This window comes from Ctenopharyngodon idella, chromosome 5 (assembly GCF_019924925.1).
Source record: "Ctenopharyngodon idella isolate HZGC_01 chromosome 5, HZGC01, whole genome shotgun sequence".
Lineage (NCBI taxonomy): Eukaryota > Metazoa > Chordata > Actinopteri > Cypriniformes > Xenocyprididae > Ctenopharyngodon > Ctenopharyngodon idella.
Genome location: NC_067224.1, coordinates 39167283 through 39195051, shown reverse-complemented (window position 1 = coordinate 39195051; position 27769 = coordinate 39167283). Strand labels below are relative to the sequence as shown.

Here is a 27769-nt window from a genome sequence, read left to right as displayed (position 1 = left end):
CCCCTTCTCTAGACCACTGACATGTGCTTGGTCATTAATTGCATTCTGGATGAAAAAGACATGGTCAATTGGTCATTATAATTCCTCATATAATTTGCAAAACATATATATATATATATATATCAGAATATTTCATCTAAAACTGAAAATCCTGTCTTCATTTACACACCCTAACCTGTCCTGTATGATTTACTTTCCCAAGTGTCCTTGTCCATATATAATGAGGGGGGACTGAGGCTGTCGAGCTCCAAAAATGAAAAGACTTTAATAAAAGTAGCTCAAATGACTCATGATGAAGCTTGACAGCTTCAGTCCTCATCATTCAATTCAAATGATAACAGAATTATATCTGAATTATTCCTTTAATGTATGCAACATACCATCAAAGACTGTTCAATCATCAATCTTTCCTCCATAGGAAGACTTCTGTAATACCTGTGAATGGGCACTGGAATTATATAATTTGCAACGTAACCTTTTGTCAAGAAGTTGCTTTAAGTGGCCGACTCTTATTTACAGATAGGCTACCAACCAGTCTGCCAAACTTGATTATAATGAAAAACTGGCTAATGCATTAAAAATGTGTGCATAAGCTTAACTCACCTCTTCAGATAGGAATCTTGCTTCCCATCCGTAGCACCTGAGGAAATGGGCATCTCTCCAGCATATTAACCACACAATACACTAAAACACTCACAATGTGCAAACAGCTCACAAGTTGGCCCTAAACTAATATATGAATTGGTAAAATGCATTAGATATCATTCCCATCCACCCAAATAACCTGCTGGTCCTTGTTTTAGTGCAACAGGAGGTTTTTGTTGTTGTTTCCATAGTAACAGGGCCCCATATAACAGACCATTTGAATGTCCACAAAGAGGTGTGTCACATAAAGAGGCAGATGATCTCACCCTGAGCCAAAAGTTTGGGTGTAACAATGTTTTTAGTTTCCACAACACAGTAAAACACCTGGTCTAAAGGGATAGATAGATAGATAGATGAAATAAGTTTTATTTTTTTTCCCCCAAATTACGTGTTTTTTTTGTAACTGCAATTTTTCTGGATTCAATTTTTTAATAATTTAATGCGAGGTTATAATTAATTTAACTGTGTAGTCATAGAAATTAAGACATTTAACTGCAGTGCATCAGTAGTGCATAGCCTCCAACCGGAAGCCTTCTCGCACTGAGCGGAAGCGCAGCGGCTCCAGCTGTTATTGTTGACAGACGGAGCTTCGGGGGGAAAATGGCGGTGTCCCGTCGATCCTCACAGCACCAACAAAGCAGCCTGCAGCCGTCTCCGCGGAATGCCGTGATCGCGTCCCCCCCTCCTGAATCGCCGTCCGCGATTATTCCCGAATCGACGAGTTTATTGAGCCCCTCGTCCACTGGCGCAGCGGAATGCGGTGGAGCGACGATGGAGTCCGCAGCGGCCTCCTCCTCCTCCGCCTCTTCCCCGGACCGGCCCTCCCCAGCAACAGCAGTGGCCGCCGCAGCGTCGTCAGCAGCCGGGAGCTCCAGCTGCAGCAGCATTAGTTCAAGCGCGACCGCAGGCAGCCAGAGCCCCGGCTCAGGAGCGACCAGTCCCGGTGAAGGAGTGTGCGGTGCTGGCGGGGCGTTCAGAGAGCTATTTGAGGCCTGTCGGAACGGAGATGTGTCGCGGGTGAAGAGGCTGGTGGACTCGGTGAATGTGAACGCCAAAGACATGGCCGGACGAAAATCAACCCCTCTGCATTTCGCTGCAGGTCAATATTTATGTATTTGCCATATACAATGTGTTTTTAATCATATTGCTTTGTTTTGTGACCTTATAAAACAACACAACGTCACCTTTGTGGTCTTTGGTTCCATTATAATCGGAGTTTTTAACGAGCATGAGATTTGTCAATAAAAGTAGAGAGTGCGCACTGTTTTCATAGAAAAAATATGTATTGTAAATTGAATATCACAACGGTTATGTGTCATGGCATAATCTTACATAATGTTTTATTTGAATCAAATCTGCATGTGTAAAATATGTTTTTTTTTTGTGTTTTTTTTTTTAGATATAAATTCGAAACTGACTAATTTTGCACATTATTGTAATTTTACCCCCCTCCCCCCAAAAAAATGTCTGTAAAAAATGTCTATTCACTGTAATAATTTCTAGTAGGCCTATAAAGTAAAAATAGGGGGAAAAAAGAACCTTGTGGACAAAAATACGAATTAAATCTACTGTTATTACCTTATTAGGGTGTGTTTTTAAAAAGGTCTGTTTTATGATTTTACATATTTCCTTAAAACTAACTTTTGTGAGTCATATACACTGACTAAATCAATTTATAATTAGGGATACCTGGCAATTTGCTTGAGTCCAAAACAAGTAAATATGACCTTTCTATACGCTTAAAAAGCTGTTATATTTTACCTCTTTTTTCGTTCCACATAAACATTACTCATGTTGATACCTCTATATAATGAGATTTTCAGCATTAGTAACCATAAGCATGCAGTTTTCATGATCTCGTAGAGACTCTATGGATTATTTGCACTTTTTAAAATGCATGTCAATCTGCAGGACCATTAATTTGGCTAATCAATGACAGCTAGTTATTAAAGTTGATTTTAAAAATTATAATTATTAATCATTTAAAAGTGTAGTTCACTCATTTTTGGGTGAATTATCATTTAAAAGATATGCCTCAGATCAGAGAGTTGCTGCATCTAAAAACATACGCTTATATCGTTTATTTAACCTAAAATCTTTTCAATAGACTCATTAGGTGTAATAAGATCTGATTTTTATTTGTTTCATCATGTTATATTCAATTCATTTTGAACTGATGGTCATTTGTGATGTTTGACAGGCTTTGGCAGAAAGGATGTGGTCGAGCATCTCCTGCAAACCGGAGCAAATGTCCATTCCCGCGACGACGGTGGTCTGATCCCGCTCCATAACGCCTGCTCGTTCGGGCATGCAGAGGTGGTCAGCCTGCTGCTGTGTAGCGGCGCGGACCCCAACGCACGAGATAACTGGAACTACACACCTCTACACGAGGCTGCCATCAAGGGCAAAATAGACGTGTGCATTGGTACGGATTAATATGAGAAATCTTGTGTTTTCATCTGTTTTCAATTATAGTCTAATCAGACCAATACAGATCACTAAAAAAGCTCTAATGATAACAACAAATTGATGGTCACCGATATATTGTACATCCCTTGCTGAAAGTCAGTGAATGAGTTGTCTAATGAGTCACAGTCACCATTGTGTGGAGTTGCAGCGGTTGTCTATAGAGCTGTTCCAGCATGCTGCAGTATTGCTGTGTTGTGATAGTAATGTTGTTGTCCTGCAGTATTTTTCTCCTGCGGCCTGATGTCATAGTGTCCGACTGAATACCTCTGTGCTGAGACAGCACTCATGTGTGAGAAAAACTGACAGGATCTCTGATGTTTGCATTAGTTGCACAATGAATGTGTTTGTCTGAGTACGGTGTGTTACTTTGTGTAAAACTATTTCTTCAGAGTTATTTGGCGAAGTGTGGAGAGTGACTGTTAGGGATGTGCAATATATTGGTGAAAATATCACTTTTGGTCAATATTATAATTTTTTTGGGTGATATTATGGTGATATTAGAAAGAGATAATATCAGGATTTTTAAATATTAGTTAATGTACTGTGAATTGTCTTGTCTTGAAAAAAGATTAATAAATGCTGTAAAAATATACTGCACAATGTTAGTTCATATTAGCTAATGCCTTAACTAAAGTTAATGGAGGGGACCTTATTGGAAAGTGTTACAAAAATATTTATATTATACAGTGGATTGATAACTGTTTTATTTATATATATAATATAAAATATGCTCTTAAGTATTTGCCTATTTAAATCCAAACATTGACTTATATATGAAGTCACTGTTTGGATTTAAAAAGGCAAATACTTAAGAGCCTATGACTGGATCATTATTGCAGTGATTATTATGTTTCTAGCATGTTATATGTTTGATAAATTTGAAACCCTAATTGATGGAGAGTGTAGCTTTTCATTAAACAGCCATGTATGACACATCATGGCCATATTCCAGGATGACAATGTCAATATTCATCAGGCTCAAATTGTGAAAGAATGGTTGGGAGGGAGCATAAATGATCATTTTCACACATGAATTGGCCCTTCTGAGTCCAGACCTTAAATTCATTGTAAGTCTTTGGGATGTGCTGGAGGAGACTTTACAGAGTGCTCACCTCTTGCATTGTCAACACAAGATCTTGACCAAAAATGGATGCACCTCTTGATAGAAAAAAACATCAAAACATTTTTTTTCCATCAAGATGTGCATCAAGTTTGGTCAAGATTTTGTATTGACAATGCAAGAGGTGAGCACTCTGTAAAGTCTCCTCCAGCACATCCCAATGATGTTCAAACAGTGACTTTTTTTGGCATGGCAGTAAAAGTGTGTGTGTGTGTGTATATGTATATATATATATATATATATATATATACTATAAATTAAAATGTTTCAATTGCTGGTTGTACTAAAATTTCAAATTGCAGATCTAGTATGAACACTTTAGGTGGCAAAACAGTATAAATAATTATAGGTATTGGCCAAAGTGTAAAACATTTGCCTTTGATATCGTCAGTTTCAGTAGGTGCATCCCTTGTTTTGACTGTATTGCTTGATTCTGTTTCTTACAGTGTTGCTCCAGCACGGTGCTGATCCAAACATTAGAAACACTGACGGCAAATCAGCTCTGGACCTGGCAGACCCTTCTGCTAAGACCGTCCTCACTGGTGAGACATGCGTACATACATCTGCTTTACAGTCATTATCAAACACACACACACTCACAATCTGATGAGCAGACATGTAAATGCACATTGGGTATGTCTGCAGTGGCATCGATATTATTTTTGTAGTATGCAGTATGTTATTCACAGTAAATAAATTTCCCTAGATTTTTGACTGCACAGAATGCCTATATGATTTACTACATATGCCAAAATGTGCACTATATAACAAGAGTGCCACAATGCACGGCACTCCAGTCTGAAAAGTGAAGGCCATTATCCACCACATTTCCATTATCCATAATTTGATTGGATGGCCAAATGTTAAAACATTTGTACACAAAATTTGATTAAAATGACACCTTGATGCCACTCGCCAAATTAAACTTAGTGATTTTTGCAGCAGCACACTTCCGTTTGAAACTTTAATCAATGCATATTGCATACCGTTTCACTTATTAATTAAAAAAGTGCCAAGTACTGCATAATACAAACATTATGTTAGTTTTCCAGTCTGAAGAGCTATTGTAACACTAAAAATATCCACTCAAATACTATAATGCATCTTTCAAATCGAGTCTGTCTGACACTTGCTGTCTGTCTTTATTCCTCAGGTGAATATAAGAAGGATGAACTGTTGGAGGCAGCGAGGTGAGCTTATGGCACTATAACTATAATTGAATATCAATGTGTTGCTAAAATAAACACTTCTGTAAGTGCTTTCAAGGGAATTTTGGATGGTTGTTTAAATACTTCAACATCTTGTTTTGATTGTTGGAGTCCTTTGGGAAGAATGTGCAGAGCTGTAGGTGCTACACACAGTCTGGCACAGGCCATATTGGTCATATTTTGATATTTAGAAAACGTCAAGAATATCACGTTTTTGCCTCAATAAATGTTTTTTGGACTGGGGACAATTTAAGTAAACTTGTCCCCTAGATTACAGAATCCTAAATCTTAAAGTTACAGAATATTTTCTTAGTAGTGTTAGTACAATATCTCAAATATCTCAAAATATCATTGAATATTATATAGTTATATTATGGTATATTATATTCAGTGCTGTCAAATCGATTAATCTTGCTGCCAGTTGGTGGCACTATAACTTTGACTCACAATAGTCACATCCATGTGATCGGACTCCTACAATGAACACAGCTGAAGTTTCATAAAAATCAATCAACGTATGCAGACATTATAACACATTTCCTGTTTCCCTTTTCTCGCCATAAATTTGTTGCCTCGCAACGGCCAAACCGTCCGAGATATCAAAAATCCGCTGGCAATTTTACATCCTCAGTGTCTTGACTTCATGCTGACCGAGTTTGGTGGTGATCGGATTAATCGCCTAGGAGGAGTATATCAAATTCCAGAGCATAAGTTTTTCAAACAACCCGTAATAGTCGGCTTCCTGTTGGGGTGGCGTATAACTTAGAGCACGAAAGTTGTTAGGCCCGATTAGGTCTATGTGTACCGAGTTTCATACTAATACGTGCAAGCGTGTTTGATATATGGACCAAGTTTTCGGAGCCCCCTATGTGCTCGCATCTAACATAAAGTTTTGTGTTTACACAATATTATTATATTTATGTTATATGTATGTATGTGTGTGTCTGTGTGTATATGTATACACAGACATATATATATATATATATATATATATATATATGTAAACACTTTTGTGTTAAATTTGACAACACTAATTATATTATATTATATTATATTATAAAAATATATCGCATGAGCCTTTTAAAGGTTTCTTGCACCCAAAATCTATTTTTTCATTACTATTTAATTCCCTCTCTTATCTTTTAGAATTTAAATATCACTTTCTTGTAACTGTGTTTTTAAAGACTTGTGACTACATAAATTGGCTCTGTTTGCATGTGAAATGAGTAAGTCCAGCATAGTTGCAGTGGCGCCATCCTTTAGTTACAGCTTTCAAAACAATCCTAAAGCAAGCCGTTTTTGCAGCTATGTTTCAATAATTAGAGTAGAAGGGGAGTTTACAGTAAGTTTACATTGTGCATTTCAAAAGATGTAGTGGTCCCTTTAAGTACATTGGAATCTTCTCTGAATGTCACAGATCCAGAAATGTCTTTTCTCTAAGTTGCCATTCCTAACAGTGTTTTGTCTCCCTCTGTTCGGAAAACGTCTTTCTTAGGAGCGGAAACGAGGAAAAGCTGATGGCGCTTTTGACCCCACTTAACGTCAACTGTCATGCCAGCGATGGACGCAAGGTAACAGATCAGAATTATTTTATTTAATCTGCATGAATTGTTCCGTAATGTTGCTTTGAACATTTGATATACCTTATAGGATGTCAATTCCTAATATGACTATTTTAGAAAGTATGTCTGACATTGTTTTTATACTCAAGTTCTGTTCAAACTCAAACACAGGATGTGATTTTATGTATTTCATTGGTCATGTAAATGATATAGATGTAGGTCAAGACAGTACTAAATCCCCTTGTTTGAGTTTTTTTTTTCCCCGTAACACTGTGTTTAGAGTAAACAGTGCTGACCTAGTTTTACCCATAATGAGTTTAAGTCTGGACGTATGGTTGATGTCATTTTATAATGTTTGTTTCAAGTCTTAACTGCCCCTTTGTTCACTCTGGGCTGCTTTTTGATGTCAATCATTTTTATAAGGGATTTCAGTTGATCTTTGATGTCTATTGGATGCACATCTGAACTTTATGAAGGTTTAGGCAAATCTTTTATGATCCATTTCTTTCTCTAATCACAACAAGACCTTGATTTCCCCCTCAAATCCTCTGTCATCCCTGATCATTTCAGGTCACTTCATAAGTCAGATCTCTCTCCAGACCTCTGTGTCTTTATATTAGAAGGGCTTTTGAGTTCACTTTGGTGTTTTTTCTTAAATATTTGCTCTTGCTGCTCTGTTAGTCTACTGATTGTCTCGTAGAGGATTTTGAGTTATATACTGTAACTCATGCTGTGTTATTACTATTTTTTTTTTTTTTTAGAGGCTGATACTTTCATTTTTGTACTGGTTTTGATACCTGTAAATTGTATAGTGATATAATTTGGACTGATAATTTGAGAGTACTGTGTTTAGCGTTTTCTTGAACTGTCAACACCACAATTCACATCAAATGCAGCACACTATAGTTGATAACCAAACATAATACATACTTGAATGTACTCTACATAGACATGAATATTGGCAGTGAAATCATGCCATAGACGTTATAAACCTAGAAATATCTCTGATCTGCTGACATTTTGTTTTGCAGCCGGAGTTTTTTTGCGTGGCAACATTTATGCATCAAACATAGAATATATGCTGAATGGTATCGTTTTTGATATAATTTTAATGGGTAAATGAGCAAAGAAAATGTTTATAGACCTAAGGGATGCACCAATACAATAATAAACATTTTCTGTTGTCATATGTTTTGTTTAGAATATCAAAGAAATGTTGTATAAAGTAATTAAATAATTTTGTTTCTCATTTTCTGTCATTAAATTGTGTGTATGTACCATTCAAAAGTTTGGGGTTTTGAATAAATTAATACTTTTATTCAGCAAGGACACATTAAATTGATCGAAAGTGACAGTAAAGACATTTATAATGTTACAAAAGATTTCTATTTCAAATTTAATTTCAATTCTGCTCTTTTTAGCTTTCTCTTCATTTTTAAGAGTCATGAAAAAATATTTATCATGGTTTCCACGCACAACTGGTTAACATTGATACCAATGAGAAATGTTTATTAAAAACATATTAAAATGATTTCTGAAGGATCATGTGACAATGAAGACTAGAGTAATGATGCTGAAAATTCAACTTTGATCACAGGAATAATTACACTTTAACATATATTAAAATTGAAAAGTTATTTTTAAATTGTAAAAATATTTCACAATACTACTGTTTTTATGGTATTTTTCATCAAATAAATGTAGCCTTGGTGAGCGTAAAAGACTTAATAAAAAAACTCTCAATAACATTAACAAATCTCACCAACCCCAAACTTTTGAAAGGTAGTGTGTATATAAGTATTAAATCAGCCTTTGAATTGATTTTAGCATTTATCTTCCTGTGTGAACTAATCAATAAAAATAATATAGAGAATATACAGAAATAAAGTTTGTAAAAAAAAAAAAAAAAAAAAAAAAAAAAAAAAGCTAAATATTTTTAAGATATTGTGCTTCTTATAGGATGCTTTAGCTATTGAATTTTTAGCTTTCAAGCACCACAGTTAGCTCTGATGGATAATATGTTAGTTTATAGCTAATTTTTTGTTTTGTTTTGTTTTTTTGTTCTGGCAACATTCAGTCAACATCACAAAAAATGCTGGTAAGTTTATTTTGTGAAACAGAAATTAGTTTTGGTCTTCTGTGATTTTATTAAAAAAAAATTTCTTACAATTTGTTTTTGTTAATTTTTGCCCCTAAAAATTCATCCATACGCTGGTTCACACTTAAAACGCACAGAAACCTGCCTTATTTTCTGCTGGTCACAATCCATCAATCAACCTATAGCTCTGCTAATGTTTTGATGATTCATGCAGGTTCTGAAAACAAGGCTTTCATTTACCTATTTCTTCTAAGTCTTTTTTTTACTCTTTTACAAAACTTCTCTAAACTGTCTTCCTATGCAAGAACTCCATGTTTCCATTCCTAAACCCCACCTCCATATCCATGCATCATTGCTCACGTTTTTGAATCCGTTTGTTTGATTTGTTGTGATCAGCACGCATGCTCTCCACGAACGTGGTGTTTAATTCCTGATTTCTTAATGACATTCTGTCCTGTTTAGATCCATTGTGTGTTTGCTAGAACTTGCACTGTTGCCCATTGCTTGTGCTGTACTCTATTTCAGTCCTCATTAATAATGATATGAAGATGAATGTTGCCTCTCCATCCTGCACTGAATAATATAATTCTCTCAGAGAATGCGTCATACTTTTAAGGCAGATCTTCATTACTAAATGGCTGCGTTGTTGAGATTGGTTGTCATGCTGATTGTTTTGCTGTGGTTGTGTTCAGGCTGTCATAAGGGCATGTCACCATTATTTCTTCATTGTTCACTGCATGAACTCAATGAATTTGTAACTTTTTTTTTTGTGTGTTCAGACTATTTAAGTTACTAGTGGTTTATTGAGTCACTTATAATTATCTCTTCTTAAAGGGGTTGGTTCACCCAAAAATAAAATGTCTGTCATTAATTACTCACCATCATGTCGTTCCAAACCCGAAACACAAATTAAGATGTTTTCGATGAAATCCTGCAATGTTATTACTACTTTCAAAGTCCAGAAAGGTAGTAAAGACATCAACCTTAGTGCTTTTTAGGCTCCAAAAAAAAACAATTCAAGTTTTATTCAACAAATTCTTCTCTTCCCGGTCAGTCTCCTACACTTTTCACATTGAAGACACAGTGCAGAGCTTCTGGGTTCTACGTCAGAACGCCGACTCATTATTGGTCGGCTCCTGCGTCAGCATCGCACGTATGCGTCGTGCTGCTCACGTGAACAGTATCGGCCAATACTGAGTCTGCATTCTGACGTAGAACCCAGAAGCGCTGCAATTTGTTTACAATGTCAACAGCATAGGAGACTGACCGGGAAGAGAAGAAATTGTTGAATAAAGTCGCTAATTTTCGTTTGTTTTTGCACACAAAAAGTATTTTCTTCGCTTCATAACATTAAGGTTGAACCACTGTGGTCACGTGGACTATTTTAACGATGTCTTTACTGCCTTTCTGGGCCTTAAAATTGGTAATTAAGTTGCTTTTCATAGGGGGGTCAGAAACCTCTTGGATATCATCAAAAATATCTTAATTTGTGTTCTGAGGATGAACGAAGGTCTTTCGGGTTTGGTACGACATGAGGGTGAGTAATTAATGACAGAAATGTCATTTTTGGGTGAACTAACCCTTTAAGCAGATTGCAGCTGTAAAGGCCTATTTGCACCAAGAGGCAGTAGTGCACAATAGTGACTGCTCACTTTTTTAGTGGTTCCAGAAAGTATTCCCATTTCCCCCCCCCCCTCCCATTTCAACAATCTTTCAATAAAGATATCTAAGCCATGAACCAATCCAACCAGCTCTGACTGACAATTGAGTTGTTGACATTGCAAACGTGCTGGTCTGTGTACTTAAGGCAATGCAATGCAGTGCAAATTATGAAATAATTAAAAAAAAAAAAAGGTAAAATATAAAACTATTGGCTTAGAATCATTGATTATAAGTATAAAACCAACAGTTTGCATTTTAATGCAAAATAATGTTGGAAACGTACATATTTTCAGTGCTGCATGGAAGTTTGTTGTTGGTGCTGAGCTCTTTTGCCTATCTTTATTTCTGTTTCTGTGGTAACAGTAGTTATTTTTTCTTATTATTGGACTGTTCTAGGATTATGGGTAGGGACACTGAATTTCAGCTTCTAGAAAAGCATATATTATGGCTAAGAAAGTATAATACTCATCACCTTTTAGGGCATGTGATTTGACCCAAGACCTGTTTCGTTTTTGGTGTGACTAGATCTTTTGTTTGTGATTTGTTCCACTTTTTTGTTTTGTTCTTGGTGCAAGTAGGCATTTACATGTTCTTTAAGTCCATATATTTACAATTTAATGTGGACTGTAGAAACAGATTTTAAGGGTACTAACGGTCCGTTCACACCAAGGACGATAACTATAATGATAAAGATATCGTTCTAAAAATCTTTATAAATATAAAAGAATAGCAGAGTCCACATCACAACTATAATGATAATGGCACAGAGAAACAATATCGTTGGAATTGCTTTCAGAATGATTTTTTTTTCCCCAGCTGATGAATGATAAAAACATTGACAGCCAATCAGAATCCATTCTGCTTTAAAGAGCTCAAACATTTAAAGCGACAGATGAAAAAACTGCAGCTCACGCTTAGAATAAACAGAACGATATTGTGCGTTGGTGTGGACGCTGATATAGTTATCGTACTTGATATGAATGGGTCTTTAGGCACCGCTTCTGTATCACAGAAACATCAAGAACGTAATTTCAAAACTGAAGTACATTTACACAGAATAGCTCATTGTATAAAAAGTTAACTGTCTAACTAATGTTGAGATGGGTTTCAAGCAGGTTTATATACAGTAGTCAACATTTGAAGTGGATCAGAAAAGTTCATCAAAGTTGTCCTAAGAAGAAGGTTTTGAGGAAAACTTTGATGAAAGGTTTTGATCCACTTCAAATGTTGACTACTGTAGTTATATTTGAGGTTGGGTTATGTGCGATGAGCACATTTATGATCATTAATTTAGCTCCATTAAATGAACTAAATATATGCAGATAGATTATTAATATTTCTCTCCTCTCTTGCAGTCCACCCCTCTTCACCTGGCCGCTGGATATAATCGTGTGCGTATAGTGCAGCTACTGCTGCAGTACGGCGCTGACGTCCATGCCAAAGACAAAGGGTGAGCAACTACTACTTCCTGTCTCTCTCTTAAACATGTTGTGTCCAGTATGTATTGCCAATAGGGGTGTAACGGTACATGTAATCGTCCCTAACCATATGGTACGGACATCACACTTCGGTGCATACAGTCAGAAGACAAAGAAGAAAAAGAGACGACCGATCGATGTGTTTACATGTAATCTCTCAACCAGTGTTTCAACTGCGGAAAGATACCAGTAAAAAAGCTTGAGAATAATATTCCACGTAGCATTACATTTACATCAGGCAATTAGTGTCCACAGCATGTTAGTTCAATAAATAAATAAATAAATAAATAGCAAATGAATGTAATAGTTTGGGCTCTGTTGTTAATTGTAACCTTTAATATTATAGTAATGTGCAAGAAAGGGCTCCCTGTATATAGTTTACAGCATTAGCTAAGATAGATTTTTTTATTTTTAAGAAAAATGCTAATTATAATTTAATTTATTTAAACACAGAGACACATTTGTTCAAAAAAAAAAAAAAAAAGTTTAATTAAAAAAAGCAATTTTATGTTTAGTTTTCTCCCCCCTGCTGTACCGAACCCGTACCGAACTCCGACTTCAAAACCGAGGTACGTACCGTACCGTTACACCCCTAAAAGCCAACATGAAATGCAACCTGTTTTTACTTCTACAATTTGACACACATTTAAAAACATATTTAATATTATATAAATACACTTCTATTCAAAAAATATTAAGCAGCACAACTGTTTTCAACATTGATAATAATAAGAAATGTTTCTTGAGCAGCAAATAAGCATATTAGAATGATTTCTGAAGGATCATGTGACACTGAAGACTGGAGTAATGATGCTGAAAATTCAGCTTTGATCACAAGAATAAATTACACATTAAAATATATTTGTTAAAATAGAAAACTGTTATTTTAAATTGTAATGTTTTATTTATATATATATATATATATATATATATATATATATATATATATATATATATGGTAAACTATATTTATAAGGTAAACAAGGTCATCAGCGTTTATCATGATCTTTTGAAATGATAAATTCTCTCTCTCTCTCTCTCTCTCTCTCTCTCTCTCTCTCTCTCTCTCTCTCTCAGTGGTCTGGTTCCTCTGCATAATGCCTGCTCTTATGGTCACTACGAGGTCACAGAGCTCCTGTTGAAGGTAAGTAAAATAATCTAGGCAGTACTTACTGATTGAAATATATTTGCTCACCCAGCCCAGATACTTTATTGTTTTGATTCTTAGTTTCTCTTTATTGTGATTGATGGTTTCCTGTATGTCTCTCTCACAGCATGGGGCGTGCGTTAACGCCATGGACTTGTGGCAGTTCACCCCGCTGCACGAGGCGGCCAGTAAGAATCGAGTGGAGGTGTGTTCACTGCTACTGAGTCACGGCGCCGATCCCACACTGCTCAACTGCCACGGCAAGAGCGCGGTGGATGTGGCGCCCACACCTGAGCTTAAAGAGAGACTCACCTGTACGTGCCATTCACAGTGCATCTGCTTATTTCCATATTAGTTTCAATCATTTAACCTTTTGCTATTTCGTTCGTCCAGATGAGTTTAAAGGACATACGCTTTTGCAAGCGGCCCGCGAGGCAGACATGGCAAAGGTCAAGAAAACGGCTCAAGAGATCATCAGCTTCAAACACCCTCACTCCCACGACTCTGCTTTGGTGAGCACAGGACATGATCTCCTCTGAATCCTGAGGGTTTTAATGATGTGTTTATTAAGATCTCTGTCTAACCGTTTTTGTTCACAGCACTGCGCTGTAGCCTCTCCTCATCCCAAACGCAAACAGGTCACAGAGCTGCTGCTACGGAAAGGTGCCAACATTCATGAGAAGAACAAGGAGTGAGTGTTCGACTTTGTTAGATACAGTTGAATCTCTTGGTTGCTGTTTCTCACATTCACTTACTCTTTCTTCTCCTAGTTTTATGACTCCGTTCCATGTAGCGGCTGAGCGGGGTCATAATGATGTGCTTGAAGTCCTGCAGAAACATGGAGCAAAGGTACCAGCATGGGATGTGTTCCAGGATCTAGTGAGCTACTTTGCTATATGCCGTCTATTAAGGCAGCTGCTTTCATCTTCAACTATATTTTTAAACATGTAAATTTATCTATCATCTCAGACCCTACACAAGATATTTTTAACAGGATGTGATGTCACACTCCATGGCTTCCTTTTTTAATAAATCAAATTATAAATGATAAAACAATGATACATTAAAAATTATATACTTTACTATATATATATATATATATATATATATATTTTTTTTTTTTTTTTTTTTTTTTTTTTTCAGGTTTGATATGCTTGTTTGTAGGGCTGCACAATTTGGCCAAATTTTTGTGATCATATATGAAATATGGCAAAAAAAAAATTTTTCCTAAAATATAAAAATGACTAAATAAAAACAAGAAATATTACTGCTGTAATTTGTCACTGTTAAATAAAGTGTATTTAAGAAAAAGATTTCTCTTTTGCTCACCAAGGCTGCATTTGTTTAAAAATACAGTAAAAACTGAAATATTGTGAAATATTATTACAAGCTGTTTTCTATTTGAATATATTTTAAAATGTAATTTATTCCTGTGATGCAAAGCTGAATTTTCAGCATCATTACTCCAGTCTTCAGTGTCACATGATCCTTCAGAAATCATTCTAATATGCTGATTTTCTGAATAAGAAACATTTCTTATTATTATCAATGTTGAAAACGGTTGTGCTGATTAATATTTTTGTGGAAACTGTAATACTTCTACTAACTGACCTCAAACTTTTGAACGGTACTGTATTTTTATAATAAACCTTTTTCACTGAGTTTTGTGTGTGTGTGTGTGTTTAGGTGAATGCTGTGGACACACTGGGACAGACAGCTCTGCACAGGGCGGCACTTGCTGGCCACATCCAGACTTGCAGACTATTGCTGAGTTACGGAGCCGACCCGTCAATCATTTCACTGCAGGGCTTCACCGCCTCACAGATGGGCAATGAAGCCATTCAACAGATACTAAATGGTACTATCTACATCTATTGCTCTGAGCTTTATTTGGAGTATGATTAGTGAATTTTCTGTCACTAAACGTTAAAGATGTCCTTAATCTGTTATGATTTTCCTGCATTTATTTCTCCAGAGAACATTCCTCCCCGTAATTCGGATGTGGATTACCGCTTTCTTGAGGCTGCTAAAGCCGGAGACCTTGACACAGTGAAGGTAAATAACAATTAAAGTTAACATGTTCAAAATCCATTTCACTTCCGCAATGTGACGTTAAACAGGATGCTAAATGATAAAAAGAACTTTTTTAAAAGATTTTATCCATCAGGAAATCAATAGCTATGTTTACTTGCTCTCAAATAATCTGTTTATAATCAGATTGATGGCTTAATGGACTGAAAAGCCTTCATATAAGCACCTTGACCAATCTGATTGAGCTCGATTTGAATGAAATTTTGTTTGGATTGAAAGGGATGCTGTGGACTTAAATTAATAATCTGATCAATATAGTGGTGCTGGTATGACGTCAGAACCCGGGAGACTAATTCGCCAATGGTTCCTTCGAGATTTTCCTATGGGGTTTTATAATAGGGTTTTTCAATTTCTGAGTAAAATAAGGTGAGAGACACGTGAGAGACGTATTTTGAAACGCACTGTTTAATCTCGCTGTGAAGTATTGTTAATATTTATTCTTGCAAACTATGTGCAAGCCAAGGAGTCGGCACAGCAAACTACAGCATGCATCACAGCACTGGCCCAAGAAAGGGTAGCAAAAAAAGTATATATTAATTTTTTTTACTATTTAAAGTACTGTTTTAAAACATTAAACTCATAGCATTATTTATGCAATTGTGGTATCTTGTTTATTGATATTATATTAATACACTAGACTATTACTAATGATTGTGTCATTTTATTAAATAGCTTATTAATATAACTGACTATCTTACTGACAATCATCATTTTGGCTGTGTGAGATTCTCCAGCTTTGTTGTTGTTGAGCAACCGAAGCACGAGCTGTTAAAGCTCCGCCCTCTTTTGGAAAGTAGGCTGGCAGCAGCAGCTCATTTGCATTTAAAGGGACACCAAAACAACATGTTTTTGCTCAAACCCAAATAGGGTCATATTTGACAAGCTATAATAAATGATCTGTGGGGTACTTTGAGCTGAAACTTCAGACACATTCTGGGGACACCAGAGACTTATATTACATCTTATAAAAGGGGCCTAATGAGTCCCCTTTAAAACAAAATTATTACATAAGATATAAAGGATTTTTTAATTGCTTCTGGAAAGAGGAATATATTACTTTAGGCCGTCGAATTAGTCTTCCGGGTTCTGACGTCATCCCTGCACCTATCTATTGGAAAAAATTAAGCATGAATCTGACTATTTATATATTTATTTATTTATTTAATTCTTTAATTGACAGGGATAATGGACAATAAAAGAATACTGCCTCAGAATTAGCTACAGAGCTAAATTTCATCTGCATTTCCTCAATTGGATTCAAAAATTACTTGTGCACATGCGCATTGTCGTAATTTACATAAGTTTTACGTCATGCAAACATGTGTTTCGTGTCTTATGAACTGGTCAGTGGATGAGACTGAATGTTTACTAAATATTTGCTAAAAAGCTCTTCTGACATAAACGGTGAAAGGACACTGCACTGTTTTGTTCGGAATAAATGGTAATGTACATGTAAACAAATATGTGAATGATCAGTCAGATTGACGGAAATTAGTTCATGTAAACATACCTAATAAATTATTATCATTCATTTGATGGCGGTTTGTGATGGAAAATGTTTGTGTGTCCTCCATAGCAACTGTGCTCCCCTCAAAACGTGAACTGTCGTGATCTGGAGGGCCGTCACTCCACCCCGCTGCATTTTGCTGCAGGCTACAACCGCGTGGCTGTGGTGGAATACCTGCTGCATCATGGGGCCGATGTGCACGCTAAAGATAAAGGGTACAATCATCTTCATCTGAATCCTCATTAGCGTGACTATCATTGCCGTGTTGGCATTATCTAACTGTCGGTGACTCTCTCTCTTTCTCTTGATCAGTGGTCTGGTTCCTTTGCACAACGCATGTTCGTATGGTCACTATGAGGTGGCAGAGCTGCTGGTGAGACATGGAGCGTCTGTGAATGTGGCAGACCTTTGGAAGTTCACACCACTGCATGAAGCTGCAGCCAAGGGCAAATATGAGATCTGCAAACTACTGCTCAAGGTTTGATTCATCAGATGGAGAAATCATGCACATGTTGGTCTCATAATGAATATCGTGATTGTGTGGGAATTTCATATAATATTAATGATGTTTAGTGGTTAATAAGTTTATAATTATGCAATAATAATTTATTATTTATGCACCAAAATTTATTTTAATTCTTGTACAAAATTCTAGATACATTGGGATGAAATCCAAAAGTTTTGGAATATATAAATTCTATAAATATTATAATATATTAATATTTAAATATATTAAATGTCTGTTAATTTTAAATATTTTATTTAAATGTATTATTATTATTGTTGTTGTTGATGTCCAAAAACTGTGACCTAAAATCCAGTTTTTGCAGGACTGGTTGTCTGGATTCAGATTGAATAGATTTGTTGCAATTCTTTGAAATTTTTTATTTATTTATTCAAAATGTATATCAAATTGTAGATAAAAAATGAGACTGTAAAAATTATAATATATTTACAAATATATATATATATATATATATATATATATATATATATATATATATATATATAAATATATATGATATAAATATTAATGATTATTATTATGAGCGTAACACAGCCCCTTTGCACTAACATATATACTCTTTCTTTAGCACGGCGCTGACCCATCTAAGAAGAACCGCGATGGCAACATGGCTCTGGACATGGTGAAGGACGGAGACACGGACATCCAGGACCTGCTGCGTGGAGACGCCGCCTTGCTGGATGCCGCCAAGAAGGGCTGTCTGGCTCGAGTGCAGAAACTCTGCAGCCCTGAAAACATCAACTGCAGAGACACACAGGGCAGGAACTCCACACCACTGCACCTTGCAGGTAACGTGTTTACTCACATTGAACACACATTCATCTCGTCTATCTGTGTTTTAATGATGGAATTAATTTGTTTCAATCAGCTGGTTATAATAACCTGGAGGTGGCCGAGTATCTCCTGGAGCACGGAGCTGATGTGAACGCTCAGGATAAAGGAGGACTGATCCCTCTGCATAATGCTGCTTCATATGGGGTGAGAGAACTGGGGGTGTGGGAAGGTTTTAGTCTGCATAAATGAATTTATCTATGAAGGATGAGGTTTTGTAGAATACTTACACTAGTCTTCAATGTCACATGATCCTTCAGAAATCAGTCTAATATTCTGATTTGCTGCTCAGGAAACATTTATGATGATGATCAATGTTGAGAACAGCTTAATGTTTTTGTGGAAACAGTAATACATTTTTTTTGTTTCAGGATTAATTGACAAATAGAAAGTTCAGAACAGAATTTATTTAAAATAGAAAACAATTTGTAACATTATAGATGTCTTTATTTTCACTTTTGTTTAATTTAATGCATCGTTACTGAATACAAGTATTAATTTCTTTAAAAAAATAAAATCTTACTGACCCCAAATTCATTAGAGAACAATAGTGCGTGTAATACCTATATACTATATTACAATTTTAATTTAATGATAACATATGAGATTGCTTAGAGTTGCACAAATATGAACAATTTTACATAATATTCTCACATTTTTAAGCATTAACAATATTATGTATTTACTCAAGTTATATATGTGAAAACACAAAACGTCTGCAAGTTCTGTAAATGGTTCAAGTGGTCAGAGCTATTAGCAAATGCACATATTTTCAAAATGGTTAAATATTAGGTGATTGGTCTGTCTAGCAGTAGATCATATGAATTTGTACCCAGTGCTGAACAGCAATATTGTGGCGTAATCATGACATTAAAACTGCTTCAACTGCCTTCTTTCTCGTTCTGTCCAGCATGTGGATATCGCTGCCCTCCTGATCAAGTATAACACGTGCGTAAATGCGACGGATAAGTGGGCGTTCACTCCGCTGCATGAGGCTGCACAGAAGGGCCGCACACAGCTGTGTGCACTGCTGCTGGCACACGGCGCTGACCCAACCATGAAGAACCAGGAGGGACAGACAGCTCTGGACCTGGCCACGGTAAACTACCCTACCAGAACTGTTAGATAATACTCCAGTAAAGAAAAGATCAAAGTTGACTTGAATTTAAGATAAGAGATTGATCCTGAAAGATAAACATTATAGCATTGCATTGAAAATGCTAAAGGGTTAGTTCACCCAAAAATGACAATTCTGTCATCATTCACTCACCCTCATGTCGTTCCAAACCCTTAAGACTTTTGTTCATCTTCGAAACACAAATGAAGATCTTTTTAATGAAATCTGAGCGATTTCTCTCCCTCCATAGACAGCTACTCATCTACCACTTTGACACGTCAAAAAGTTCATAAAGTGATCATAAAACTAATCCATATGAATTAGGCGGTTTAGTCCAAATTTTCTGAAGAGACTCTGTCGCTTTATATGATGAACAGATTTAATTTAGGCTTTAATTCACATAAAAACATTCTTAAACACACATCAGTTGTGGTAAACAGAAGCTCAAGCATGTTTGCTTGATGTGCGAGAACCAGTGAGGTTCATTCTCGTGTGTTACGCCTCACAGTACATTAACTAGATAGAACTTTTGACTTTAAAAATGTATTAGTAAGTGTCATCTGAGATAATGTAGATGTATTCTTCATCGTTCGTTCATGTTTGCTAGTATAGTTAACTACTGTTACCAAATATAACCTTATTGTAAATTGTTACCAACATTACTTTATTACGCAGATGAATCATGCACAATACGACCAGAAACATGTTGTAAGAAAGTCAAAAAGGTGTATTTTGACTTTTGAATTTCGTGTTGACTGGAGTATCAAGTTCATTGTCATTCATCTGTGTTTATCAGGCCGATGACATTCGTGCATTGCTGATGGACGCAATGCCTCCTGATGCCCTTCCCAGCTGTTTCAAACCGCAGGCCACCGTACTCAGCGCTGCTCTGATATCACCCGCCTCCACGCCCTCCTGCCTCTCCGCTGCCTCCAGCATCGATAACCTGGCCGGGCCCCTCTGCGACGGGGCCAGTGGAGGGGCTACAGGACCCGCTGATGGAGCCTCCGGAACTGAGCGGAAGGAAGGAGATGGTGAGAAAGTTGAAGATATTATGAAAAGAAGTTAGTGAAATGAAACAAAAGAACCGCCTCATAAGAGTCATTCATTCAGGAATCAGACTACACTGATTGCGCAGTATAGCTTTGATTCTCTAAAAAGAGCCACTTCAGAGGAGTCATTTGTTCTTTAACCAGATTACACTGATCACCAGTATTGGGGTTTACGCTTTACTCATTGTAACTCATTACTTTTTATAAAAAGTAACACAATATTGTAACGCATTACTTTTAAAGTAACTTTCCCCAACACTGCTGATCACGCTGTTTGACTTTGATTCACTAAAAAGTACTGACTCATAAGAAGCATTTGTTCCGGAATCAAACTACACTGATCGCACTTTGATTCATTTAAAAGAACTAGCTCATGAGTCATTCATTTGGGAGTCAAACTATACTCATAGCATTGTATGGCTTTGATTCACTAAAAGAACCAGCTCATAAGAGTCATTTGTTCAGGAATCAGACCACACTGATTGTGCTATATGGGTCTGATTCACTAAAAAGAATCAGTTCATAAGAGTCATTCATTCTGGAATTCAGTAATGGTGTTGGGTTGCTGCTGAATAGTATTTCAGTAAACACTGTCAGGCTATTTTAGATCATCGTTTCATCCGCATTGGTAGAGGAACGAAAGTTTAAGTACCACTAATTAAATCTTATATCATTAAAATCATTTGCGCTAAATTCTTTTAATATGTCATATTTTTGTCACTTTTATTTTGTTAAAATGTCATTTTGTTCCATAGCTGTCCTAGATATGAACATCTCACAATTCCTGAAGAGTCTGGGGCTTGAACATTTGAGGGACATCTTTGAGAGAGAACAGGTGAGAAAGAGACCATCTTTGAACTTTTTTCTTTCTTCTGACGCGATGTTTCAAGGTTTCATCGTGTTTGTAACGGTGTGTCTATTTTCCATTAGATTACTCTGGACGTGTTGGCTGATATGGGTCACGAGGAGCTCAAAGAGATCGGCATCAATGCTTACGGACACCGTCATAAACTCATCAAAGGCATTGAGAGGCTGCTGGGAGGACAGCAGGGTGAGTGTCTATCTCATAAAACATCAGTTCAGCTGCTCCTGCTTGCATCGGTATATTTTTATTCGATTTGAATCCTATTATCTGTAACGCCGCAGGTGCCAACCCATACCTGACCTTCCACTGCACCAATCAGGGCACAGTATTGATTGACTTGGCTGTGGATGATAAAGAGTTTCAGTCCGTTGAGGAAGAGGTAAAACATGAACACTTCTGGGCTGTTTCATATGCCTGTCTGCTTGGCTTTGTGTGATGGGTGTTTGGTGTTTTGTTTTTTGGTCACAGATGCAAAGCACAATTCGGGAGCACAGGGATGGAGGAAACGCGGGTGGCGTTTTCAGTCGATATAATGTCATCAAGGTAAATACACACCAAATCTATTCAACATTAGTGATATTTAACTGATCTAAAATAGGTATTGCTGTCCAAATATGTGTTACATAAAACATATTGTATGATTTAATAACACTTTTTTTTTTTTTTGATATCTTGAAGGGTTAGCTCACCCAGAAATAAAAATTCTGTCAGCCTCATGTCATTTCAGACCCATAAGACTTTTGTTCATCTTCAGAACACAAACGAAGATATTTTAATGAAATCTGAGAGATTTCTTTCCTTCCATTGAAAGTCTGTTTACCCAAAACTCTGGCGGTTATAAAGAGATCGTAAATTAAATCCATGTGAATTGAGCGGTTTAGTCCAAATTTTCTGAAGAGACATCACTTTATATGATGAACAGATTTAATTTAGGCTTTTATTCACATATAAACATTGATCAGCAAACATAAACAGAAGCTCAACCGTACCGAGAATAAACCTCATTGGTTCTCGCGGAAGCTTAAATGTGTTGTGTGACGTTAGAATGAACCTCATTGGTTCTCATGCTTGAGCTTCCGTGACCGTATTTGAATACTGTAAACATTGTTTGCTGTGTTCCGAAGATGAACGAAAGTCTTATGGGTTTAGAACGACATGAGAGTGAGTAATTAATGACAGAATTTTCATTTTTGGGTGAACTATCCCTTTAAGTATGTCTGTTTTAACTGAAATTGTCACGTAGATCCAGAAGGTGGTGAATAAGAAGCTGAGAGAGCGATATACACACAGGCAGAAAGAGATTGCGGACGAGAATCACAATCACCACAATGAGCGAATGCTGTTTCACGGTAAGTGCTGAACTCACTTGTCCTATGAATTGAAAACAAATGAAATGTAAAGAATAAATATCATTGTTTTTATGTATTTATACGGTTTTTTTTTTTTAGTGTTTGCTAATTTGTTTTCAATTTCAGTTTCATTTTAGTTTTTATAGTGCATAAATAGTGGGGCTCATTGATTATAAACAATAAATGATCTTGACACAAAGAAAATGGTCTATTCTAAGATTTACCTTTTTGCCCCAATGTAATTATCTTTATCTTCAGACTGAGAATGCTGTTTTTTAATATATATTTAATGCATCAATGCATTGCTGAATAAAAGTATTAATATCTTTTTAATATTAAAAAAGTTAAAAAGGATGCATTAAATTCTTTTGAATTTTTTAATTATCAAAAACATCCTAAAAAGAAGATGAAGAATACAGCATCATAATATATATACACTAAACACTGACTGCTGCTGAAAAATTACATTTTAAAATATATTGAAATAGAATACATTTAAATTGTAAAAAATAATTCAAAATATTACTGTCTTTACTGTGTTTTTGTTAAAATAAATGCAGCCTTGATTAGCATAAGAGACAAAAACATTTAGAAAAATCTTACCGACCATGCTCTAATATTTGAGCTGCTTATTGTTATTTAGTTTTGGTAGGCAATCATTTTTATTTTTTTTAATGTTTTTTATCCATTATAAGACCACTAACCTTACCATCTGCCTATACAAATTACATCATTATTACCAAATGGACCACAAAACCACTCATAAGGGTCAATTTTATGAAATTGAGATTTATACATCATCTGAAAGCTGAATAAATAAGCTTTCCATTGATGTATGGTTTGTTAGGATAGGACAGTATTCGCGGCCGAGATATAACTATTTGAAAATCTGGAATCTGAGGGTACTTAAAAATCAAAATATTGAGAAAATGGCCTTTAAAGTTGTCCTTAGCAATGCATATCCACTCACAAAAATAATTTTTTGATATATTTACGGTAGGAAATTTATAAAATATCTTCATGGAACATGATCTTTACTTAACATCCTAATGATTTTTGGCATGAAAGAAAAAAACGATAATTTTGACCCATACAATGTATTGTTGGCTATTGCTACAAATATACCCGTGCGACTTATGACTGGTTTTGTGGTCCAGGGTCACAACTGACCTTTAAAGTTCAAGTTAAAAGTACTTAAATATGCTATAAATGCTTAATTGCTGCTATATGTAGCCATGAATTGCATTTAGTTTTGTTTGAATTGTAGTTTTGGTTTAATATTAGTAGTTTTCATTATCATAATCCTAAGCATGTTTTGTTTTTCAGGATCTCCGTTCATAAATGCCATCATCCATAAAGGATTCGATGAGCGTCATGCATATATTGGTGGCATGTTTGGAGCTGGCATATATTTTGCAGAGAACTCCTCTAAGAGTAACCAGTATGTCTATGGCATTGGTGGCGGCACTGGCTGCCCCACTCACAAAGACCGTTCCTGTTACGTGTGCCACAGGTACATGAACACACACCTGAAAGAGATTCATGCAACATATGCACAAATGGATTTTTTTTTTAATGTTTTCCTCTTTGTTGATTTCCCACAGGCAAATGTTGTTCTGTCGTGTGACATTGGGAAAGTCCTTTCTGCAGTTCAGCGCCATGAAGATGGCCCACGCTCCCCCTGGGCATCACTCTGTGATCGGCCGTCCCAGTGTCAACGGCCTGGCCTACGCGGAGTATGTGATCTACCGCGGAGAACAGGTACTGCTGAAAAATAAACATTACATATTTAAATTCACACCATTATGAAATAGACCGCAGACTGTGATGTATAAAGTCCCCGATATACTTACAGCGAAGTTCTTCGCTTAGGAGTGAAAAGAAATTCGAAATACCTGAGCAGCGTTTAAGAAAGCATCTGATCATAGGATTGTTGATATATTTGCACCAGCTCGGCACTCCAGTCAAGTTGCTTCACGTTTATTTATGTAGCAATTTATACAATAGATTGCTTTAGAGCAAGCAGCTTTACAGTATTAAATATGAAAAACAGTGTCAGTGTCGCTTTCTATTAAGTCAAGTCACGTTTATTTATATAGCGTTTATACTTGGTGTGTAACGGTACATCTATTCACCTCAAACCTGCCCAATTGCTACTCAAAATTAGCCCAATCGCGTTTCATGAGGGTTCCCTGGTATAAATTGCACTCCGGGGGGTAAAATCTGCATTTATGGTGGGGTTCCCCTGGTAAAATTTGCATTCCAGGGGCTAAATATCATGTTATTTGGGGTTGCTTCAACCTGTGGACATGAAAAACAGCCTGCGGCAACAGTGTTAAATTAGCCCAATTCCACAGGAAAACCGCAGAATTGGTAACACTGCGTCACAGTTTCGGTGCATGCAGTCAGACGCGACCATTTAGGCTACATCCACACGAAGCCAGAGCTTTCCCTATCCGATCTTTTTTTTTTCCCCCTCGTCTCAAGAAATATCTGCATACACACGAAACCACTGAAACCGACTCAAAACGATGAAGTATACATGCCAGATCAGTATGAGGCGCTGTAATTCTGCCACAGAGATACACTAAAAACAAAGAATAAGACTTGGAGCATGCGCATAAACCTTGCGCGCTGTATACAAACTTTAGTAAACTTAGGAATAAAGCTTTATTTTAATAAAGCTAATAGGCTCGGTAGCTTCTGCAGCACAAACACAAGCATGTAGTCCGCCGTTGTTGTTGCTGTTACGTGACATAGCGATGTCTGACTAGGGTCGACACGTGGGATAATGACATCACCATTTCACAAAATATACGGATTGGCTGTGCACACGAAAACACAAGGGCATCATTTTCAGATTTATCCACTCTGGGACCCAGTTTCAAAAAATAGCAGTTTCAGGCTCCGAAAACGCCGGATCCGTCTGGACAAAACGCCGTTTCTGTGTGGACGGAGCCTGGAGCCTTGGTGTAATCTCTCAACCAGTGTTATAACTGCAAAAAGACATCAATAAATCAGCTTGAGAATAATATCACATGTAGCATTACATTTACCTCAGGCAAGTCATTTAGTGTCCACAGCATGTTAGTTCAATAGATAAATGAACACTAGCCTCAGAGCCACAACTACCTAATACATAATCACCAAGGACCAATGGTAGTTTGAAGGTGTTACCCAGCCTGGGTGAACTTTTCTGTAAAGTTTGCTTTGGTAAGTTGTTTTGAACTCCCAAAACAAACTTCATTTTAGCCTGATTTTGTTGGAAATAACGTCACACCAGTTCGTTCTTCAATTTTGGTATATCAGGGCCTTTAGTGTAACCGTGGGGTGTTAGGGTCGGTTCACGCAGAACGCATTTTTGCTGTTCAAAACATGAGCCACAGGCCAGTTGCATTTTTAAAATGTTGAACTTAAAGTTGAGCGCTGTGTTTTTAGAACTGCATGTCATACACGAGACGCAGCAAAAGACTTGAGCGCAGTGGTTAAATGTCCGTCTAGCACGTTTACATTGAAAAACAATGGAAAAGTAGAGCAGTGGAATGGAAAAACGCAATCTGTGTTGTCTTAATATTTGTTTGTTTTTTTCCAGGCCTACCCAGAGTATCTCATCACTTATCAGATATTAAAGCCGGACAGCACGCCTCAGTCCTCCACAGGAGCAGAGCAGAAGTCATAGTCAGCACACTGCATTTCTACACTCACTCACTCACTCACTCGCTCACACAGTCACTCATTCTTTCTCACTCTCTTGTTGCACAAAGGAAATGTGAACTTTCCCATGTACCCACGTCTTACCCATGGAATTCCCATGTATGAATTATGAATTTGCACTTTTAAAAACAAGTTACTTAAGTTATTTGAAAATAGTTGCAATTGTGAAGTCTAATGTACAGGTAGTATAAAGAAAACATGTAAAACTGACTGTTTAACGATGCTATTTGAGTTGTATTTTAATGGAACTTTTTTTTTTTTTTGAGTCTGTTCATTTCTTTTAAATAAATCTCATCAACAGGACTCATTCATTTCACTTGCTTTTGATTGTTTATTCATATTAAACGGTATTGCCTTCATTATATTTAGTCTCAGCATTATTAGCTGGAATTGCAAAGGGGATAAAAAAATGAGCGATGACTGTAAAAATAGTAATAATGTGAAATATATTACAATTTATCAAAGCTGTTTTCTATTTTAACGTGTTAAAATGTAATTTATTCCTGTGATGGCATAGCATCATTACTCCAGTCTTCAGTGTCACATGATCCTTCAGAAATCATTCTAATATGCTGATTTGCTGGAAACATTTCTTATCATTATCAGTGCTGAAAACTCTGCATTTTTTTCAGGATACTTTGATAAATAGAAAGTTCAAAAGAACAGCATTTTTGACCAATTTTTTGCATTCTTGCTGAATAAAAGTATTCATTTTTTCAAAATAAATAAATAAAATAAAATAAAAAATCTTTTGAACAGTATCTACAAATTTCTCTACAAAAAAAAAAAAAAATTACTGTAAAGACTATGTAATTCAAATGCTACTTTGACACCACCTCACAGGAAATTGTGAATCTCCATGAAAATGTAGAAAAGTTTTTATTTCTACATAAATGTAGGAATTTGGGTTGCAAAAAGTGTTGTCTGCACAGCCATTTTACACATCAATGTAAATGCAACAGGGATTTTAATACACTACTCAGCTTTATTTAACTCGAGCAATCACATGATATGAAAAATGAATATTTCAGTACAAATAAATGCACTTGAACACATGGAGCAATATTTTGAGCTAATACCGAGTCTAAATGATTAGATGTACAAAGGTTAAGCAGATTGTAAATCAGAAATTACAGTAAAAAATGGAATGTGTATAGCTAAAAATATGTATATTTAAAATATCCAGGGTTGTGTGACATAGCACTTACCACCATCTGAGAATTAACAAAAAGAAAAGATTATCAAATAAAAATATATCAAAATCAAGTCTGAGTCAAAATCAAGTCATTCAAAATAAGGGCTTTGTCATAGCTGATTATTTTTGGCTC

General features: G+C 36.2%; 1 protein-coding gene across 7 annotated transcripts; it reads left to right on the top strand.

Annotated features, from left to right (window-relative positions):
- Positions 1 to 1236: 1236 nt before the first annotated feature.
- On the top strand, positions 1237 to 26744 carry tnksb (tankyrase, TRF1-interacting ankyrin-related ADP-ribose polymerase b). 7 transcript variants are annotated; one of them, XM_051894254.1, is made up of 29 exons: positions 1237 to 1744; positions 2846 to 3070; positions 4681 to 4776; positions 5388 to 5424; positions 6938 to 7013; positions 9082 to 9102; positions 12120 to 12214; positions 12758 to 12811; positions 13320 to 13386; positions 13517 to 13703; positions 13783 to 13901; positions 13989 to 14080; positions 14160 to 14238; positions 15076 to 15247; positions 15365 to 15444; positions 17057 to 17202; positions 17300 to 17465; positions 18082 to 18301; positions 18382 to 18491; positions 19255 to 19443; positions 20258 to 20495; positions 21269 to 21348; positions 21444 to 21564; positions 21660 to 21757; positions 21847 to 21921; positions 22622 to 22727; positions 24054 to 24240; positions 24332 to 24488; positions 26320 to 26744. In XM_051894254.1, the coding sequence occupies exons 1-29, from the start codon at positions 1246 to 1248 to the stop codon at positions 26404 to 26406; spliced, it is 3879 nt and encodes a 1292-aa protein (XP_051750214.1). In that variant the 5' UTR covers positions 1237 to 1245; the 3' UTR covers positions 26407 to 26744. The 7 variants fall into 7 exon arrangements, with proteins under 7 accessions (XP_051750214.1, XP_051750212.1, XP_051750213.1 ...); XM_051894252.1 differs by having other exon boundaries at positions 14160 to 14268; XM_051894253.1 differs by lacking the exon at positions 9082 to 9102 and having other exon boundaries at positions 14160 to 14268.
- Positions 26745 to 27769: the final 1025 nt, after the last annotated feature.

Bases quoted from the DNA above. Each gene is read 5' to 3' on its own strand.
- tnksb (XM_051894252.1), top strand. From the start codon at position 1,246: ATGGCGGTGTCCCGTCGATCCTCACAGCACCAACAAAGCAGCCTGCAG. The intron at 18,302-18,381 runs GTAACGTGTTTA...TGTTTCAATCAG, and splicing joins CACACCACTGCACCTTGCAG to CTGGTTATAATAACCTGGAG. The intron at 24,241-24,331 runs GTACATGAACAC...GATTTCCCACAG, and splicing joins TCCTGTTACGTGTGCCACAG to GCAAATGTTGTTCTGTCGTG.